The sequence below is a fragment of the Toxotes jaculatrix genome, chromosome 16, assembly GCF_017976425.1.
Source record: "Toxotes jaculatrix isolate fToxJac2 chromosome 16, fToxJac2.pri, whole genome shotgun sequence".
In the NCBI taxonomy this organism is placed as follows: domain Eukaryota; kingdom Metazoa; phylum Chordata; class Actinopteri; family Toxotidae; genus Toxotes; species Toxotes jaculatrix.
The window spans coordinates 5,233,963-5,251,486 of NC_054409.1; the positions used below are offsets into that span (position 1 = coordinate 5,233,963).

A 17,524-nucleotide genomic window follows, 5' to 3' on the forward strand; every position below is an offset into this window, starting at 1 on the left:
TTTAATATCATTGAGAGTTGTGTGTGTGTGTGTGTGTGTGTGTGGAAGCTCTGTTTACATTTAACATACAGTATGTAACAACACAGTGCTTTGAAAATGTTTTAATAAGCTGCTTAAAGAACATTGATTTGTGGCGAGTTTGCGTTAGAAGTGCTCTTTGATTGAAAACTGAGAGGGACAGTTTTCTGAATCGGGTCGAGTTAAAACCTTGTTCAGCGTCTTATAACCAATCAGAAGAGCTGATGCTGTGTGGTGCCATCATTGGCTCTAATGGCACATCAAACCAAAAATGTCCTTTTGATCCTGTTGTATTAAAAAAAAGAAATCTGAAATCTCTCATTTCCAAACATTCAGACCCTTTGCTGTGTCACTTCCTAACTGCGCTCAGGTGTTTTGCTTTAACTTTCCTTGTGATGTGTCTAGAACTTGACTGGACTCCACCTGTGGAAAACTGGACTGATTGGACACAGTTTTTTAGAAAGGCACACACCTGTGTATGTGAATTCCCATAATTCTCATTGCATATCAGGACAAAAAACCAAGCCATGCAGTCTGAGGGGCTCGCCGTAGACCTGTGTGATAAAATTGTGGCGAGGCATCAGGATCTGGGCAAGAAGAGTCACAGAGGTGATGATGATGATGATGATGACAGTCACTCTGATAGAGCAGCATCCTCTTAACTGGCTTTTCATAGAAATCTAAATCCAAACAGTGATAACTTTCTCAGAATATTCTATTCAGTTTGAAGAGAGAACGAGCAAACATTCTATTTTTTTTTTTTTTTGAGGGACTGTTTAATGACACATGCTTCTCTTTTTAATGTGTATTTATTTCTATCCTGATGGCTGTGTGTGCGTGTGCGTGTGTGTGTGTTTGGGGGGTGGGGGTTCACTATACTCTGTGTCTTATGTCAGTTATTTGCATGGTTCCAATTTTGTAAGCACATTTTTTTTGTAATGTCTCCAGTGTTAAGACTTGTATAATATGTTTTTACATGTTTGCAAACGTGCATTAAAATGAATGATTGTATAAATCAAACGTCTTTCACGGTGTGAAGTGGTGTGATTGAACTCAGAGGAAATACTCCTGACTCAGTAGTTTTACTTCTGTTACTCTGTTTATGTTCTGTTTAAAGTGGAACAGGCTCGTCGTCGCCCCTTGTGGTCTTTGTGGGGGTTACTGCAACCCCAGTACCTGTGGGCGTCTGCTCTCTCTAGCATCATGATAACACCATGCAGATGCTGCACTATAGCAATTAAAACAAACAATCCAGCAAAAGCAAGAAACACATGCAAGGCTGGGGAAATAGTTTGTAAAAGAAGAAACATGATTGAGTCTTAATAAAAACTCATAAACAGTTACACAAGCACACCCACACAATTTTTACCCACATACAAGTATACCTCTTTACCAACCAAGCCCAAAACATACCATGATTAAATCTGTATTTGCACAAGTATTTGTAGAGCATATCTCATGAATGTACCAGCACTGTTTCAATGTTTCACAACGCAATATATAAGTGAAGATTATGTAGGGTTACAATCAGCCATGCCAAATAACAAACATGGTTTTCTATTATCATTATTCTTATAAATAATTCAGCATCTTTTAAGCTATGGAGTATTTAGACTTGTTTTAGGATCGCTTACGATTCATAACACAAAATATCAGGCCAAGTATATCGCTGTTTCCTACAACAATCAGACGTGTCAAATAATATAGCCTATGTATTTAATATATATATTTAATATTTGTTTTTCATTGTGTCAGCTTGAAACCATACAAACATGTAGTGTAGTCGGACAAGAATGTGCATGGCGAATCAAATCCCAAACAATTCATGAACCACTAAATGACACATCTTGATTGCACTTCATTTTATTGACCACTAGATGTCCTACTCGAGTACTTTGTCATTGAAGCCTCGGGTAATGAACCATTTTTTTTTTTTTTTGAAGCAGGTGTCGAAGCTTCAACAAAGTAGTGATGTGTCGGTCGCGAATGAAACGGCTCTTAGAGTCGGCTCCTACGGAGCCCCTCTGGTGACATTGGATAAAAAAAAAATAATGCGTGGCCACGAGATAGTAACGCGTGGCCACGAGATAGTAATGCGTGGCCACGAGATAATAACGCTATCTCGTGGCCACGCATTAAATATCTCGTGGCCACGCATTAAATATCTCGTGGCCTCGCGTTATTTTTTTTTTTATCCAATGTCACCAGAGGGGCTCCGTAGACTCCTGATTGGGAGCCCTGTTTTGTTTTTTTTTCTCTCCTCTCTCTGGTTCGTCATTCACGATGTCATTCACGCTGCAATAGCCCGGTTACGGACTCAGCATTCATTGCTATCTCGGGTTATAAAATAAACATATATAAATAAAAAATACATTAGTAATTAGTAATTAATTTAATCAACAAAAAATCTGAAGAGCAGATTGGGAGCCGAAAGAGCCGGAATTTCCATCACTAACACAAAGCCCCGATCAGCCATCACTAACAGACTCAGTGCTGGAGAGGTTTATAACCCACTGCAAGGTAAACTGGTAAACTTAAGTCTTTAAAGCTGAAATAATTAAACCTATATTGGTACTGTGTCAAATAAAGTAATAGTTCAACAACCTAATATTGAAATAGAAAGCAGTTTCTATTACTTGCTTTAACCATTAAACTTAAGCCCCCAGAAAGCAGCTGGCCACTAAGGCTGCCCGTAAGAGCGCCCCGGCCACCGGCGGTGTCAAGAAGCCTCACCGTTACAGGCCCGGTACCGTGGCTCTTCGTGAGATCCGTCGTTACCAGAAATCCACGGAGCTGCTCATCCGCAAGCTGCCCTTCCAGCGCCTAGTCCGTGAAATCGCTCAGGACTTCAAGACCGATCTGCGCTTCCAGAGCTCCGCTGTCATGGCTCTGCAGGAGGCTAGCGAGGCTTACCTGGTCGGTCTGTTTGAGGACACCAACCTGTGCGCCATCCACGCTAAGAGAGTCACCATCATGCCCAAAGACATCCAGCTGGCTCGCCGCATCCGCGGAGAGAGAGCTTAAATTCGTCTACTCCACTCACCACAACAAAGGCTCTTTTAAGAGCCACTTCACTCTGCACTAAAAAGCAAACTTCTCTGCAGCTGCTGTTTCATTTTAATAATTTTAGTTCAGTGTTGTGATAATGCTTAAGTTTAAGGTCTTTTAAGAGCCACACACTCATTTCTGATAAAGGCACAGCTCCTCATGTCTCCCATTTGTCTTGAAAGTACATTAACTACAAGTAACATTTCGCACGCATAAATAAATAAGTAAGTGTGGGTAAAATATAAGTGCAGTAAATCTAGCTAGTGAAAAGCTAATTTGTAATACTGTTCTTCTATGTAACCCCCCCTTATTTCCTCTTGTTGAGGAGCACTTCTCAATTATAGTAATATATTATTGTTTCATCATTATTGTTTTTATGTGTAACTTGCATTTTATAATTGCTGGTATAAAACAAGACTGAGAACAAAAAAATAAATAAACTTACTTTTACTTTACTTTAAAAATGAACTTACTGTACTTATTGCAACCAAACTACTACCTGAACCTACTGGTCCTGTGTTTTAGGAATTTTTTTTTTCTTGTTATTCAAGTTCATACTTCGGTATCTGTATTTCTGACCTGAATGAAAATAGTGATTTTCACACAAATGTGTTGCACTTGAAGGTTTCTTTGCTTTCACCTCATCATGTGAAGTCTATGTCTGGTTTTTGTCTACCAACCACTGTCTTTTTCTGTTCTTGCCTTTGCAAAAGTGGCAATCATTATTTTCTGTAGCTCTGTTACTCTCCCTTATTAAAGCAATAGAGAATTATTTCTGGAAATTGACTGCTATCATCACAGATTATTAGTATCAATATTACAAATTAAAAACAAAACCATTACAGGAGGAATCAGCTCTTCGTGGACAGATGTGTGGCTCTTAAAAGAGCCTTTTAGCAGGATTTTAGAGAGTGAGAACAGTTCACTTCTTCTTGGGTGCTGCGGCCTTCTTAGCTTTGGGTTTGGCTGCCTTCTTGGCGGGGGCTTTCTTGGCTGCAGGAGCCTTCTTGACCACCTTCTTGGGGCTCTTAGCAGCCTTCTTGGGGCTCTTGGCTACTTTCTTGGCTGCGGCAGGTTTCTTAACCTTCTTGGGGGATTTCTTAGCAGCTGCTGGCTTCTTGGCTGCCGCTTTCTTGGGCTTTTTGGCCGCTGCGGGTTTCTTGGCGGCGGGCTTCTTGGCTTTAGGAGCGGCTTTCTTGACCGGCTTCTTAACCTTAGGTTCAGCCTTCTTGTTCATCTTGAAGGAGCCGGAGGCGCCGGTGCCCTTGGTCTGGACCAGAGTGCCCTTAGCCACCAGGGCCTTGATGGCGGTCTTAACGCGGGCCTTGTTCTTCTCCACATCGTAGCCTCCGGCAGCCAGAGCCTTCTTGAGAGCGGCCGCTGACACGCCGCTGCGCTCTTTGGATGCGGCCACGGTTTTAACGATCAGCTCGCCGACGCTGGGGCCGGCCTTCTTCGGCTTGGAGACCTTCTTCTTTGCTGCTTTAGCCGGCGCGGCGGCTGGAGCGGGAGCTGGAGCAACTTCTGCCATTATTTTCTCTGAACTTAGTGTCGACAAAGCAGTCACAGTCACTGAGTGAACTATTGAAGAGCTCGGAGCAGGAGGCGGTACTTAAACACACCATGAGAACCGTGGAGACTCAATCCAGCCCTGGCTCCTCTGTGCAGTCTGATCCCCGCGACACTTGTGTTTTCTCTTCCCCGATAAAACATTCAAAAATCGCTGTTGGAGAGGAGCTGAAGGCTGACAGTGAATGGAGCCGATAGCGGACTTGTTTCTCTTCACATTGAAGTCATGAAGAGCTCTGATGCTCTCTGCATTTTCTTTGTGGAGCCTCCAAACCTCACCTGCTCACCGTAGAGTCCAGCGCTGTTCACCGGCTTTTCCCACTCATTTCTCCTCTAAAACGATTTAAAATGAACCAGAGTTTCACCAAAATCCGTTTTCCAGCTGCTCCACATGTTTGTTCAGAGAACCGAGATAAAAACAACCACCTGCTGATGATCAGTTTATAAGAAACTGACGTTATTCTGCGAGCAGCAAACACACAGCTGACGGCCGAATACATAATACAAAGTCCAGCATCACACTGTTGGTTCTCTTTCTTTTTTAAAAAAATAAAAAAACAAAAATTTTTATGTCTCACTTCCAGTGTTTGATCATGTGTATTGAGGTTCAGTGTCTTCACTGTGATCACTGTACATTATGTAAGTTCAACAGTCAGTCTAACAAAGACTGGATCCAGATGTTGCTGGGATACAGCTGTGTGTCAGCGGAACAGGTCAGTTTTACTCATCTGAAAATACTTCAGAGAAAAGGAAAAGTAAAGAGTAAAGTTCAGACTGATCTTTGCTGAGTGTTATGAATATTTCACAGCAATGATTTAGTGTCATAAACATATCACTCAGTGTGTAGCAGTGTTGTATTGAGTAAGATTTAAAGGATCTGACATCCAATCATTCATCAAATATGCTGAGTTCACATGAGCTCATTTTCATAGAAAACACTGATGTGAACTAATAGATGTCAAATTAAAAGATTTATTATTCTTATTTATTATTATATAAGATTTATCATTTTTCACTGATGTGAATTTTTTTTTTTTTATAAATAACTGTTTCAAAACATCAACATTAAATGTATTCAAGTAAACTATAAATAATCAAACATCAGTGTCAATAGATATTAATTATCCATTTAAAGCACATTTTGTGTGTGTGTATCATTCACTGTCCCTCATGTTGTGTCATGTTGGTATAGATAGATAATTCATTCATTACTGGGCAAAAAGATTGACTCTCCTGATACTGTTTGCAACCATTATCACAAACTGACCAACTTGTTGTGATTCCACCTCACTCAACATCCAAATATATCAGTATTAACATCACAGAAATAAGCTGTATGAGTGTGACACTATTTCTCTGAGCTTCTCATTGTGTGTTGTAAATGTGTAAATAGAATTTAATAAAAGGTAGTATTGGGACAGAAAAAGTTTGGTTCATAAAACATTCAGTTGAGAATGAATTTCTCAGACTGAGACATTCAGTCTTAGTCTAATAAACTTTGCAACTACAGTTCTGAGGCAACTGGACAGCGATGAAGAGTTTGCACTTTCAGATAAAGTGTGTGGCTCTTAAAAGAGCCGTTGGATTGATGAGAGTGAAGCAGCACAGCTGTTTACTTGGAGCTGGTGTACTTGGTGACAGCCTTGGTGCCCTCGGACACAGCGTGCTTGGCCAGCTCACCGGGTAGCAGGAGACGCACGGCGGTCTGAATCTCCCTGGAAGTGATGGTGGAGCGCTTGTTGTAGTGAGCCAGACGAGACGCCTCAGCGGCGATGCGCTCAAAGATGTCGTTAACAAACGAGTTCATGATGCTCATGGCCTTGGAGGAGATACCGGTGTCGGGGTGGACCTGCTTCAACACCTTGTAGACGTAGATGGCGTAGCTCTCCTTCCTGGTCTTTCTTCTCTTCTTGCCTCCCTTGCTGGCCGTCTTGGTCACGGCTTTCTTGGAGCCCTTCTTGGGCGCGGACTTCGCGGGTTCTGGCATTCTACTGACTTCACGTTACAGCAAACGATGAATAAGTGAGTATCGTAGGGAACGACTCTTCTTATACAGGCTCCATGCAAACACTACTGTGTCATTCCCCTCCTGTGATTGGTTGGGCTGCTTACTGGATGGCGCGCGCGCGGGGAGGCAGGGGCGGGCGGTTGTGCTACAATACCGATTTTATTTCCTGTCATCTCGTCACGTTCATAAAGGGAGTCTTTGCATTGTGTTGACTTTGTAGCGTGATTGTGTCCACACAGCCTCTAATGTGAAGAACCAACAGTGAGTTTGAATAATGGGATTTTATACCAATAAAATGCATCTGACTCATGTAGATCCGGCACCACTTGAATATCTATATCAATAAACTCAGTCTATTAATTTTACTCATTTATTTTTTTACATTATAGTTTAACAGTTGCATTTCAATAAACCAATTCATCACCCTCTGAGGACAGTGATATAGATTGGAGTGGGTAAATTAGCATAAAAAAAATCAGTGATTTTAATATAAAAACCCAACAAATGGCAGAAGAATACATGTTATAATAATAACAGTATCTCTTCTGTATAATAATTACAATTACTATTATTCAGAGCATTAGAGATTTGCTGTGGCTGATCTGTTGGTAGACTTTCTGTGAGAGCTGTAGATTCATGGAGTTGTTATATAACAGAAAAAAAAAGATGTAAGTGGTGAATGTCCTGTGATTGACTGTACTGACAGTGAAACACAACAGCATCTCATGATGGACTGTTACAGAGCTCAGAAGGTCTGGGACACATTCAAACGTCTCTATATCACGTTGGAGCAGATGCACCATTATTATGAGAGACTGTGATTGACAGTGATATGTTGATGAAACACATTGTTGACATGTGGAGCATAAGATCCAAATCATCAGCTTCCCTAATGGTACATTGTGATGAACCACAGATAGTTTATCAGCAGTTTATTATTACTGATGCATTCATTTTTAAATAGCATTTTAATGTAGCTGGTGGAGATGGAGCTCATGAATTAAAAACTACTGTACTAACTACCATAGATATTTGTCTAATAATGCTGTTACCAAATATGAAGAAGTTACGCCATCTCTAATGTCATGTACCAGTTTTACAGAGGGCAATGGCCTAATTTTTTTCAGGAGATATAGACTAGCTGCAGCTTCATTACGTACAACCCTTGCAGCAGACACCCTGTCTAATTTTGAAACTAGGCTTAAAACCTTTTTTGTTTGACAAAGCTTACAATTAGTTGTAGTTACAGTTTTTTGCTATTATGACTAAACCTATAGTTAGTCACTATTATTTCTATAGACACTGTTACAGTTAAGGATAAAGCCCTATTTATGCTGCTATAGGCCTAGGCTGCTGGGGGATTTCCCATGATCCTCTGCACACAACCTCTCTTATTTCTCTCTCTCCTCAGACCCACTCTTACATTTCTTAACCTTTATTCCATGTCATTAACTCTGTGTCCTCTCTTCTAACACATTACTATGTTTAATGTTCCACTCTGCTACAGATAAATTTTGGATTAATATTCTGTGCAGACAGTAATGTAAATAATTACCAATCATGACAGCTTTTTGCTTCTGTGCTGTGTTTCCTATCATAACTGTAATCTGCTGAGCACACAGTATCCACTAACTGCTCTGTAATCTGAATGCTGGCCCTCTAACATTGTCCACTGCCAACCCTGTTTGTATCATGTTTTATATGCTGCACGTCCTTCTCCTCCTCTCCTCCATTCCCAGCTGTCCTGTCTTTCTCCTTTTCAAGACACAAGATCAATGTGTTGAAGCAAACTGAGTTTGGAAGGAAAAGTCTGATCTAAATTTCATATTTTCCTCAGTCAAACTGTGAAATCACGTCTTGTTGCATGTTTAAAATTCTTCCAGAACCACTTTTCAGCTCTGACTGAAGCCATGTTGGATGTTTGCTGTTGTGATCATGAACAAAATACACACAATCATTGCTGTGAAATATTCTCACTCAGTCAATCTGAACTTTACTCTTTACTTGTTTCTGTTCTCTACAGGAGAGCATATAGCATGTTGATATCATGTTTTTCTCCCTTGAAGTCTGTTGCAAGAAGTAGATCATTTCTGTTACTTTTTCTCTCTGTCTATTGCAGGAAGTGAATTTATGTTCAAAGTAAAATTAGGATTGATAACTCATTGTTTCAAAGAATTGTGCTACTACCATGTTTGCATTTGTAATTTGTGCAGTTAGTGACTTCATGCAGATCAACTGAAGACATGAGGAGCTGTGTCTTTAACAGAAATGAGTGTGTGGCTCTTAAAAGAGCCTTTGTGTTTGTGGTTGGCAGGAGCCGCAGCTTTACTTGGCCTTGGCGGGCTTCTCGGTCTTCTTGGGCAGCAGCACAGCCTGGATGTTGGGCAGCACACCTCCCTGAGCGATGGTCACTCCGCCCAGGAGCTTGTTGAGCTCCTCGTCGTTACGGACGGCCAGCTGCAGGTGGCGGGGAATGATACGGGTCTTCTTGTTGTCGCGGGCAGCGTTTCCAGCCAACTCCAGGATCTCAGCGGTCAGATACTCCAGCACAGCAGCAAGGTACACGGGGGCGCCGGCACCCACACGCTCGGCATAGTTGCCTTTGCGCAGCAGCCTGTGGACACGACCCACTGGGAACTGGAGCCCAGCGCGAGAAGAGCGGGTCTTTGCCTTGGCTCTGGCTTTTCCACCGGTTTTGCCGCGTCCACTCATTTTTACTATAACGTATTCTCTACTTTTATAGAAAATGTGCTGCAAACGGAGAAAACTCTCCTTTATATATCCGCAGAGCACGCGGGAGGTTGGTGCTAGACCAATCAGAAAAGAGGCTCTCAACAGAGAAACAGAGGGCGGCCTGCTATGAATTTGAGCGGCACTTTTCTCTAATAAGCAGCGGCTGCTCGCTCCTATAGGCGGTGCTGAGCTCCACGAGGAGCCCCTCACCAATCAGGAGCCGCGGCTCTGAAGCAGCGTCACTATTTCGCAGCCGGTCCCACAGCTTAAAAGCAGAGACTCGCTTCTACTCGCTACTACATTTTTTCTGTCCACAGAAAGAAAAGGAAGAAGCGAAAATGGCAAGAACCAAGCAAACCGCTCGTAAATCTACTGGAGGCAAAGCCCCCAGAAAGCAGCTGGCCACCAAGGCTGCCCGTAAGAGCGCCCCGGCTACCGGCGGTGTCAAGAAGCCTCACCGTTACAGGCCCGGTACCGTGGCTCTTCGTGAGATCCGTCGTTACCAGAAATCCACGGAGCTGCTCATCCGCAAGCTGCCCTTCCAGCGCCTGGTCCGTGAAATCGCTCAGGATTTCAAGACCGACCTGCGCTTCCAGAGCTCCGCTGTCATGGCTCTGCAGGAGGCCAGTGAGGCTTACCTGGTCGGTCTGTTTGAGGACACCAATCTGTGCGCCATCCACGCCAAGCGAGTCACCATCATGCCCAAAGACATCCAGCTGGCTCGCCGCATCCGCGGAGAGAGAGCTTAAGTCCTGCCCTTCACCTCACCACAATAACGGCTCTTTTAAGAGCCACCTCAACTGGCATTTAAGAGCAAAGTTTTCTGCTTTTGCTGTTACATTTCCTTTCAATCTTGCAAGTGAAATGAAAAAAGAAAATATAAAAATAATTTAATAAGTAAAAGGCGAAGTGCAGTCTAATCAGATAAACTTGATTTTCAGGGATTTCCTAAAGTTGTTAAAAGTAGCAGAGTAAAATACTCTGAATCAACACATCTTTGATTGCTGTTTGACACAATGTTCTTACTGTGGAGTGGATCTACTGCATCACCAGTAAACTGTTAGAGAGGAGATGCTGCAGCATGTGCTCCTGAAAAAACAATGGTTCAAGTATGTTGGTAACATTAAAATGTGAGGCCTTTTCCATATCACATGTACACAGCTCTCTAAGTCCTACTCCATCTCCACCTCAGTTACCTTTGATCTTGTCATGCTTGGTCAGCATCACTGTGGTGGTGGGGGCAGGGGAACATGAAGCTTTCATAGTAAGTCTTTTTCATTGTGACAGGTTGGTATGGTCCTGGATATAACTGCATCAGTCTGATCATGTTTTCACTCAATGCACAGCTCTGTCTCCTGTCTGCACAACAAATTTGCTTTTGGGGACCAATTTGAAACTTTGGCTTTTAAATCAAACTCACCACTGAGTGTTGGTCGGTTGGTCCTCAGGAGCAACAAAGGAAAGAACCTCATTCTACATTCTTTATTTTGTTCATTATTTTTGTTGAATGTTGGAAAATCTATAAAGGGGTCCTTCACAGATCTGGATCTACTTCAGTATATTTTAATTCCAATGAAAGAACTGAATTATATATGTTATGTGCAATATTTGAGTACACTGGAAAGCACATATCAAAAAAAAAAAAGTTGTAGCCAACTGTCTGTCTGCCAGTGCTGATGGTAAACCAAAGATCTATTCATGAAATGTAGTGAACTTATGTCCTTATGTCCTTATGTTATTCCTGCTCAGCCAGAACCATCTGACTTCCATACTGCAGAGCTGCATGAAGAATGGGTTGTGCCACACACAAGGTCACAGGACGTCTGAATGACTCCTCGTTTGACATGGACCACATTCAATGGTCTGCAGTACTATCAGCTAGATAATCTATATCTGCTGGAGAAAAATTTAGGCCATTGCCCTCTGTAAAACGTGTACATGGCATTAGAGATGGCGTAACTTCTTTATATTTGGTGACAACATTATTAGACAAATATCTATGGTAGTTAGTACAGTAGTTTTTAATTCATCTCCACCAGCTACATTAAAATGCAGTTTTAAAATGAATGCACCAGTAATAATAAACTGCTGATAAACTATCTGTGGTTCTAAGAGATGATTCACAGCTCTCCTTCTGGATTTTACTTCAGTGACAGTGTGACTGCAGGACTTTGACTTGTATTTACAGTGTTTGTTCTGTTAGTTTTTTATTGAAGTCAAATATAGAAACACTTTTTCATTTCCACCCCTGGATAAAACTCCTGTGGAGCTCAGACAGTCTGACAGGAGTCCTGCTGTCCCTGATTCATGCTCTGGTTCAGGTGGCGCTAATGCACCAAGCAAGTTGATTTTCAACGGCCACCTCTGTTTTCTATCACGTCCTCAGTCATGCTTTGAATACTGCGGCTGTTAGCGTTAACTTGTACATTTTTACTGAGCAGTGAAAATGAGCGGAAGAGGCAAAGGAGGAAAAGGACTCGGTAAAGGAGGCGCTAAGCGTCACCGTAAAGTTCTCCGTGATAACATCCAGGGTATCACCAAGCCCGCTATCCGCCGTCTGGCTCGTCGTGGTGGTGTCAAGCGTATCTCCGGCCTCATCTACGAGGAGACCCGCGGTGTGTTGAAGGTTTTCCTGGAGAACGTTATCCGTGATGCCGTCACCTACACCGAGCACGCCAAGAGAAAGACCGTGACCGCCATGGACGTGGTGTATGCCCTGAAGAGGCAGGGCCGCACTCTGTACGGCTTCGGTGGTTAGACTCATTCATCGTCAGCAAAACAACCCAACGGCTCTTTTAAGAGCCAAACACTCAGTTATTAAGAGTTCACATTTTCAAAACGTTGTTTAACGGTTCTGTTGTTTTTCAATGTTTCATTTTAATACTTCAGAGTCATAAACTGCCTTCGTGAACATAATATCAACTTACATCATATCAACAAGGTGACACACACTCATCCATGGTTTAGCTCTGTACGTAGTGTGTTTATTCAAATTCTGTTCTCACGTCACAACACACCATTTGGGATGACTTGGATCTTATCTTCTGCTCCACATGTCAACAATGTGTTTCATTAACATACCACTGTAAATCATAGTCTTTTTCATGATAATATCTGCTCTCACACATATCACAGTGAGTTGTTTCACTTCTTTGGTTTGGATTGAATCTTTTCGTATACAAAACATGTCAGTTATTGTTCAGCTCTGTGATATCTGAATATGCCCCAGTCCTCAGCTCTGTAACAGTCCATCAAGAGATGCTGTCCAATCACAGGACATTCACCACTTACATGCTTTATTTCTGTTATGTAAGAACTCCATGAATCTACAGCTCTCACAGAAAGTCTACATACAGATCAGCCACAGAAAATCGCTAATGCCATGAATAATAGTAATTGTAATTATTATACAGAAGAGATACTGTTATTATTATAACATCTATTCTTCTGCTATTTGTTGGGTTTTTATATTAATGTTTTAATGTTTTCACATTTATGCTAATTAACTCACTCCAATCTATGCAGAGATGATGATGTTTTTTAACAAAATCTCCACGTGTCAGTTTGTAAAACTGACCGAGAGCTATAAGCACAGAAAGGCTATTTTTAACCTGCTCCCAGGCTCAACTTTTTATTAATTAATTTATTTACTTACTTTTTACATCTCTGCTCTGATCCAAACTCCTGTTTTATTGGGATTTTACTTTTTAGTCCTGAAGCTCGTTGACAAAGAAGGATGAACAGAAACACGACCCTCCACTTTCAGACGTTAAGCAGCTCAACCAATCACAGGAGGGGGATCGCACAGTATAATTTGCATGGAGCCTGTATAAGAGGGGTCGTTCCCTTCTAGAGTTACTCATTCGTCGCTTTAATATTTGCAATCAGCAGAATGCCTGAACCCGCAAAGTCCGCGCCCAAGAAGGGCTCCAAGAAAGCCGTGACCAAGACGGCCAGCAAGGGAGGCAAGAAGAGGAGAAAGACCAGGAAGGAGAGCTACGCCATCTATGTCTACAAGGTGTTGAAGCAGGTCCACCCCGACACCGGCATCTCTTCCAAGGCCATGAGCATCATGAACTCGTTTGTTAACGACATCTTTGAGCGCATCGCCGCTGAGGCGTCTCGTCTGGCTCACTACAACAAGCGCTCCACCATCACTTCCAGGGAGATTCAGACCGCCGTGCGTCTCCTGCTACCCGGTGAGCTGGCCAAGCACGCCGTGTCTGAGGGCACCAAGGCTGTCACCAAGTACACCAGCTCCAAGTAAACAGCTGTGCTGCTGCACTCTCATCAATCCAACGGCTCTTTTAAGAGCCACACACTTTATCTGAAAGTGCAAACTCTTCATCAGTGTCCAGTAACCTCAGAACTGTAGTTGCAAAGTTTGTTACAGACTGTAAAGTTAAACTATCGTAGAAAGCCTTTAATGTTTTAAGAACCAAATGATGGGTCATATCACATAATCACAGCAAGTCGGTCAGTTTGTGATTGCAAACAGTATCAGAAGTAGAGTCAATCTCCAAGTCATAAATGCTTCACTGTCTGTTCTCAGGACTGTGATGAAGTTAATAGAGGATATGGAATATGATCTGGATATGACTTGTCCAGACCATATTAGTCATTATCTAGGAGGTAATGAACAGTTCATCAGTGTCTGATTTTATTTCCTGACAAATTTCTTGATTAATTGTTCATTAACCCTAAATTCACAGCTGAGCTGCCCAAACAGAAACTACTCATGTATAACTGACTGAAACAACAAAGACACAGTAGTTGACAAAGTCGTCTGTCATTTCTTTATCATCATATCACAATAAGTTCCTTAACAGCAAATCAGAGACAGCAGCTTTCCAATTGTAACATTTAACATTTTAATCACATTATTCAGGCCATACACACACATCAATATGTACCATGTTCTTTTCTGATGCATTAATGATGCAGATGACTTCAAAAGATTTAACCATCTAATCTGTGTGGAAACTTTTCAATTTCAAATTTCAATGAACACAAACTACTTTTTACTAAACTCACTGAGTATTTACACATTTACAAAACACTCCCAATGTGAAGCTCGGAGGAACAATGTCCTGCTCATACAGTCTATTGCTGTGATGTTAATACTGTTTGGATGCTGAAATATAAATGTGGAACATTAATGTTGATGTTTTGCTCAATACAACACTGCTACACACTGAGTGATACATTTATGACACTTAATCATTGCTGTGAAATATTCATGACACTCAGCAAAGATCAGTCTGAACTTTACTCTTTCCTTTTCCTTTTCTCTGGAGTATTTTCAGATGAGTAAACACTGACCTGTTACACTGACACACAGCTGTATCCCAGCAACATCTGGATCCAGTCTTTGTTAGACTGTTGAACTTTTGTTTTCTTACATCATTTACAGTGCTCACAGTGAAGACACTGAACCTCAACACACATGATCAAACACTGTAACATGTAAACACGTATTTCTAAATATGTCCAATAAGCTCCAGCATCATCAACGTCAAATGTTCCCAGCTCTGATGGGGAGTCTGGCTAAACTGCACCATAAGCCTCGGCCGTCAACTGTGTGTTTGCTGCTCGCAGAATAACGTCAGTTTCTTACAAACTGATCGTCAGCAGGTGGTTGTTTTTATCTTGGTTCTCTGAACAAACATGTGGAGCAACTGGAAAACGGATTTTGGTGAAACTCTGGTTCATTTTAAATCGTTTTCGAGGAGAAATGAGTGGGAAAAGCCGGTGAGCAGCGCTGGACTCTACGGTGAGCAGGTGAGGTTTGGAGGCTCCACAAAGAAAATGCAGAGAGCATCAGAGCTCTTCATGACTTTAATATGAAGAGAAACAAGTTCGCTATCGGCTCCATTCACTGTCAGCCTTCAGCTCCTCTCCAACAGCGATTTTTGAGTGTTTTATTGAGGAAGAGAAAACACAAGTGTCGCGGGGATCAGACTGCACAGAGGAGCCAGGGCTGGATTGAGTCTCCACGGTTCTCATGGTGTGTTTAAGTACCGCCTCCTGCTCCGAGCTCTTCAATAGTTCACTCAGTGACTGTGACTGCTGTGTCGACACTAAGTTCAGAGGAAATAATGGCAGAAGTTGCTCCAGCTCCCGCTCCAGCCGCCGCGCCGGCTAAAGCAGCCAAGAAGAAGGTGTCCAGGCCGAAGAAGGCCGGCCCCAGCGTCGGTGAGCTGATCGTTAAAACCGTGGCCGCATCCAAAGAGCGCAGCGGCGTGTCAGCGGCCGCTCTCAAGAAGGCTCTGGCTGCCGGAGGCTACGATGTGGAGAAGAATAAGGCCCGCGTTAAGACCGCCATCAAGGCCCTGGTGGCTAAGGGCACTCTGGTCCAGACCAAGGGCACCGGCGCCTCCGGCTCCTTCAAGATGAACAAGAAGGCTGAACCTAAGGTTAAGAAGCCCGTCAAGAAAGCCGCTCCTAAAGCCAAGAAGCCCGCCGCCAAGAAACCCGCAGCGGCCAAAAAGCCCAAGAAAGCGGCAGCCAAGAAGCCAGCAGCTGCTAAGAAATCCCCCAAGAAGGTTAAGAAACCTGCCGCAGCCAAGAAAGTAGCCAAGAGCCCCAAGAAGGCTGCTAAGAGCCCCAAGAAGGTGGTCAAGAAGGCTCCTGCAGCTAAGAAAGCCCCCGCCAAGAAGGCAGCCAAACCCAAAGCTAAGAAGGCCGCAGCACCCAAGAAGAAGTGAACTGTCCTCACTCTCTAAAATCCTGCTAAAAGGCTCTTTTAAGAGCCACACATCTGTCCACGAAGAGCTCATTCCTCCTGTAATGGTTTTGTTTTTAATTTGTAATATTGATACTAATAATCTGTGATGATAGCAGTCAATTTCCAGAAATAATTCTCTATTGCTTTAATAAGGGAGAGTAACAGAGCTACAGAAAATAATGATTGCCACTTTTGCAAAGGCAAGAACAGAAAAAGACAGTGGTTGGTAGACAAAAACCAGACATAGACTTCACATGATGAGGTGAAAGCAAAGAAACCTTCAAGTGCAACACATTTGTGTGAAAATCACTATTTTCATTCAGGTCAGAAATACAGATACTGAAGTATGAACTTGAATGAATAACAAGAAAAAAAAAATTCCTAAAACACAGGACCAGTAGGCCTAGTAATAATGATGAATATTAAAATGTGCAATTGTACAATATAAGTAGCCTCTACTGTGCATTTCTCTTCCCACTTTGCCTTTACTTTCATTAGACTTTTCTTTTTATTTTACATCTCACGCTCTCCAACGTGAATAAAATAGTCTCCCTATCATGATTTATATCACTGCTTGAATGACATTATGATTATGTAAATATTTACAGCGACTGATGAACAGTCAAATGAGATGTTGAATGAATGTCTCTTGCTGAAAAGAAAATCTGATGCAGTACTCTCTGCAGCTGACATGAAAACATCAGGATCATGAGGAGTAAATAAGATGTAAAGTGTATTCACACTTCAGCACACTGACTTTGTATCACTCAGTGTGTAGCAGTGTGGTAGGAAGATGTCTGATGTCCAATCATTCAGCATATATGGTGAGTTCACATGCTGAGTGTATTTTACAATGATGCCAAAGATCCAGATCCTCTGAGTAGGACCATGCTACCAAGACTAACTGTATATCCACTGATATTTACTCTGAAATTTCAGTAAACAGTTAATGCTGAGTGATTCAGGGAAGAAATTATGCTCTCATTACCTGGATGTGCACATCCCTCTGACTAATCTAATAAATAGGACTGTTATAACAAAGTCCAATAAAGTACTGTCACAGTCAAGATGAATAATTTACTGGTGTAAAGAAATTAATCAAACTGTAAACACTGGTGCTTTTATTGAAAAGGAAACCTCAGGCAGCAAGTGTAGTGGCATGTAGTTTCTGTTGCTAAGCTTTGTATGTTTCATTTTAAAAATCATTTACACGTACATTGCAAAATGACTGTTGGTCAGTCAATCTTTGTTCCTCTCTTTCTCTTCTCCCTCTTCCTCAGTCATTCACAAGGTGAAGCCATCAGTTGTTGTTTCTGACAGTCCCTAAAAAAGAGAGAACGTTGTAATGCCAACTTTTAAAATCTCTGCAATAAAAATAATCTTTTCCACTTATATCTGATCCACAAATGTGAATTTTTATC

General features: G+C 42.1%; 6 protein-coding genes and 2 pseudogenes across 6 annotated transcripts; 5 read left to right on the forward strand and 3 right to left on the reverse strand.

Annotated features, from left to right (window-relative positions):
* The first annotated feature begins 545 nt into the window (after positions 1-545).
* On the forward strand, positions 546-3,042 carry LOC121195786 (histone H3.3-like). Its single transcript, XM_041059449.1, has 2 exons — positions 546-627; positions 2,678-3,042. The coding sequence occupies exons 1-2, from the start codon at positions 546-548 to the stop codon at positions 3,040-3,042; spliced, it is 447 nt and encodes a 148-aa protein (XP_040915383.1).
* Positions 3,043-3,650: 608 nt separating this feature from the next.
* LOC121195873 (histone H1-like) lies at positions 3,651-4,613 on the reverse strand. The gene has a single exon (XM_041059569.1). It carries the CDS (start codon positions 4,595-4,597, stop codon positions 3,989-3,991), a length of 609 nt encoding a protein of 202 aa, XP_040915503.1. The 5' UTR covers positions 4,598-4,613; the 3' UTR covers positions 3,651-3,988.
* Positions 4,614-6,247: 1,634 nt separating this feature from the next.
* LOC121195874 (histone H2B 1/2) lies at positions 6,248-6,622 on the reverse strand. The gene has a single exon (XM_041059570.1). It carries the CDS (start codon positions 6,620-6,622, stop codon positions 6,248-6,250), a length of 375 nt encoding a protein of 124 aa, XP_040915504.1.
* A 2,336-nt stretch (positions 6,623-8,958) lies between these two features.
* On the reverse strand, positions 8,959-9,355 carry LOC121195495 (histone H2A). The gene has a single exon (XM_041058994.1). It carries the CDS (start codon positions 9,353-9,355, stop codon positions 8,969-8,971), a length of 387 nt encoding a protein of 128 aa, XP_040914928.1. The 3' UTR covers positions 8,959-8,968.
* A 344-nt stretch (positions 9,356-9,699) lies between these two features.
* LOC121195984 (histone H3) lies at positions 9,700-10,133 on the forward strand. The gene has a single exon (XM_041059740.1). It carries the CDS (start codon positions 9,715-9,717, stop codon positions 10,123-10,125), a length of 411 nt encoding a protein of 136 aa, XP_040915674.1. The 5' UTR covers positions 9,700-9,714; the 3' UTR covers positions 10,126-10,133.
* A 967-nt stretch (positions 10,134-11,100) lies between these two features.
* LOC121195980 lies at positions 11,101-12,134 on the forward strand (annotated as a pseudogene).
* A 1,131-nt stretch (positions 12,135-13,265) lies between these two features.
* LOC121195989 (histone H2B 1/2) lies at positions 13,266-13,643 on the forward strand. Its single transcript, XM_041059745.1, has one exon. The coding sequence runs from the start codon at positions 13,269-13,271 to the stop codon at positions 13,641-13,643; it is 375 nt and encodes a 124-aa protein (XP_040915679.1). The 5' UTR covers positions 13,266-13,268.
* Positions 13,644-15,380: 1,737 nt separating this feature from the next.
* LOC121195960 lies at positions 15,381-16,937 on the forward strand (annotated as a pseudogene).
* The last annotated feature ends 587 nt before the right edge of the window (positions 16,938-17,524 follow it).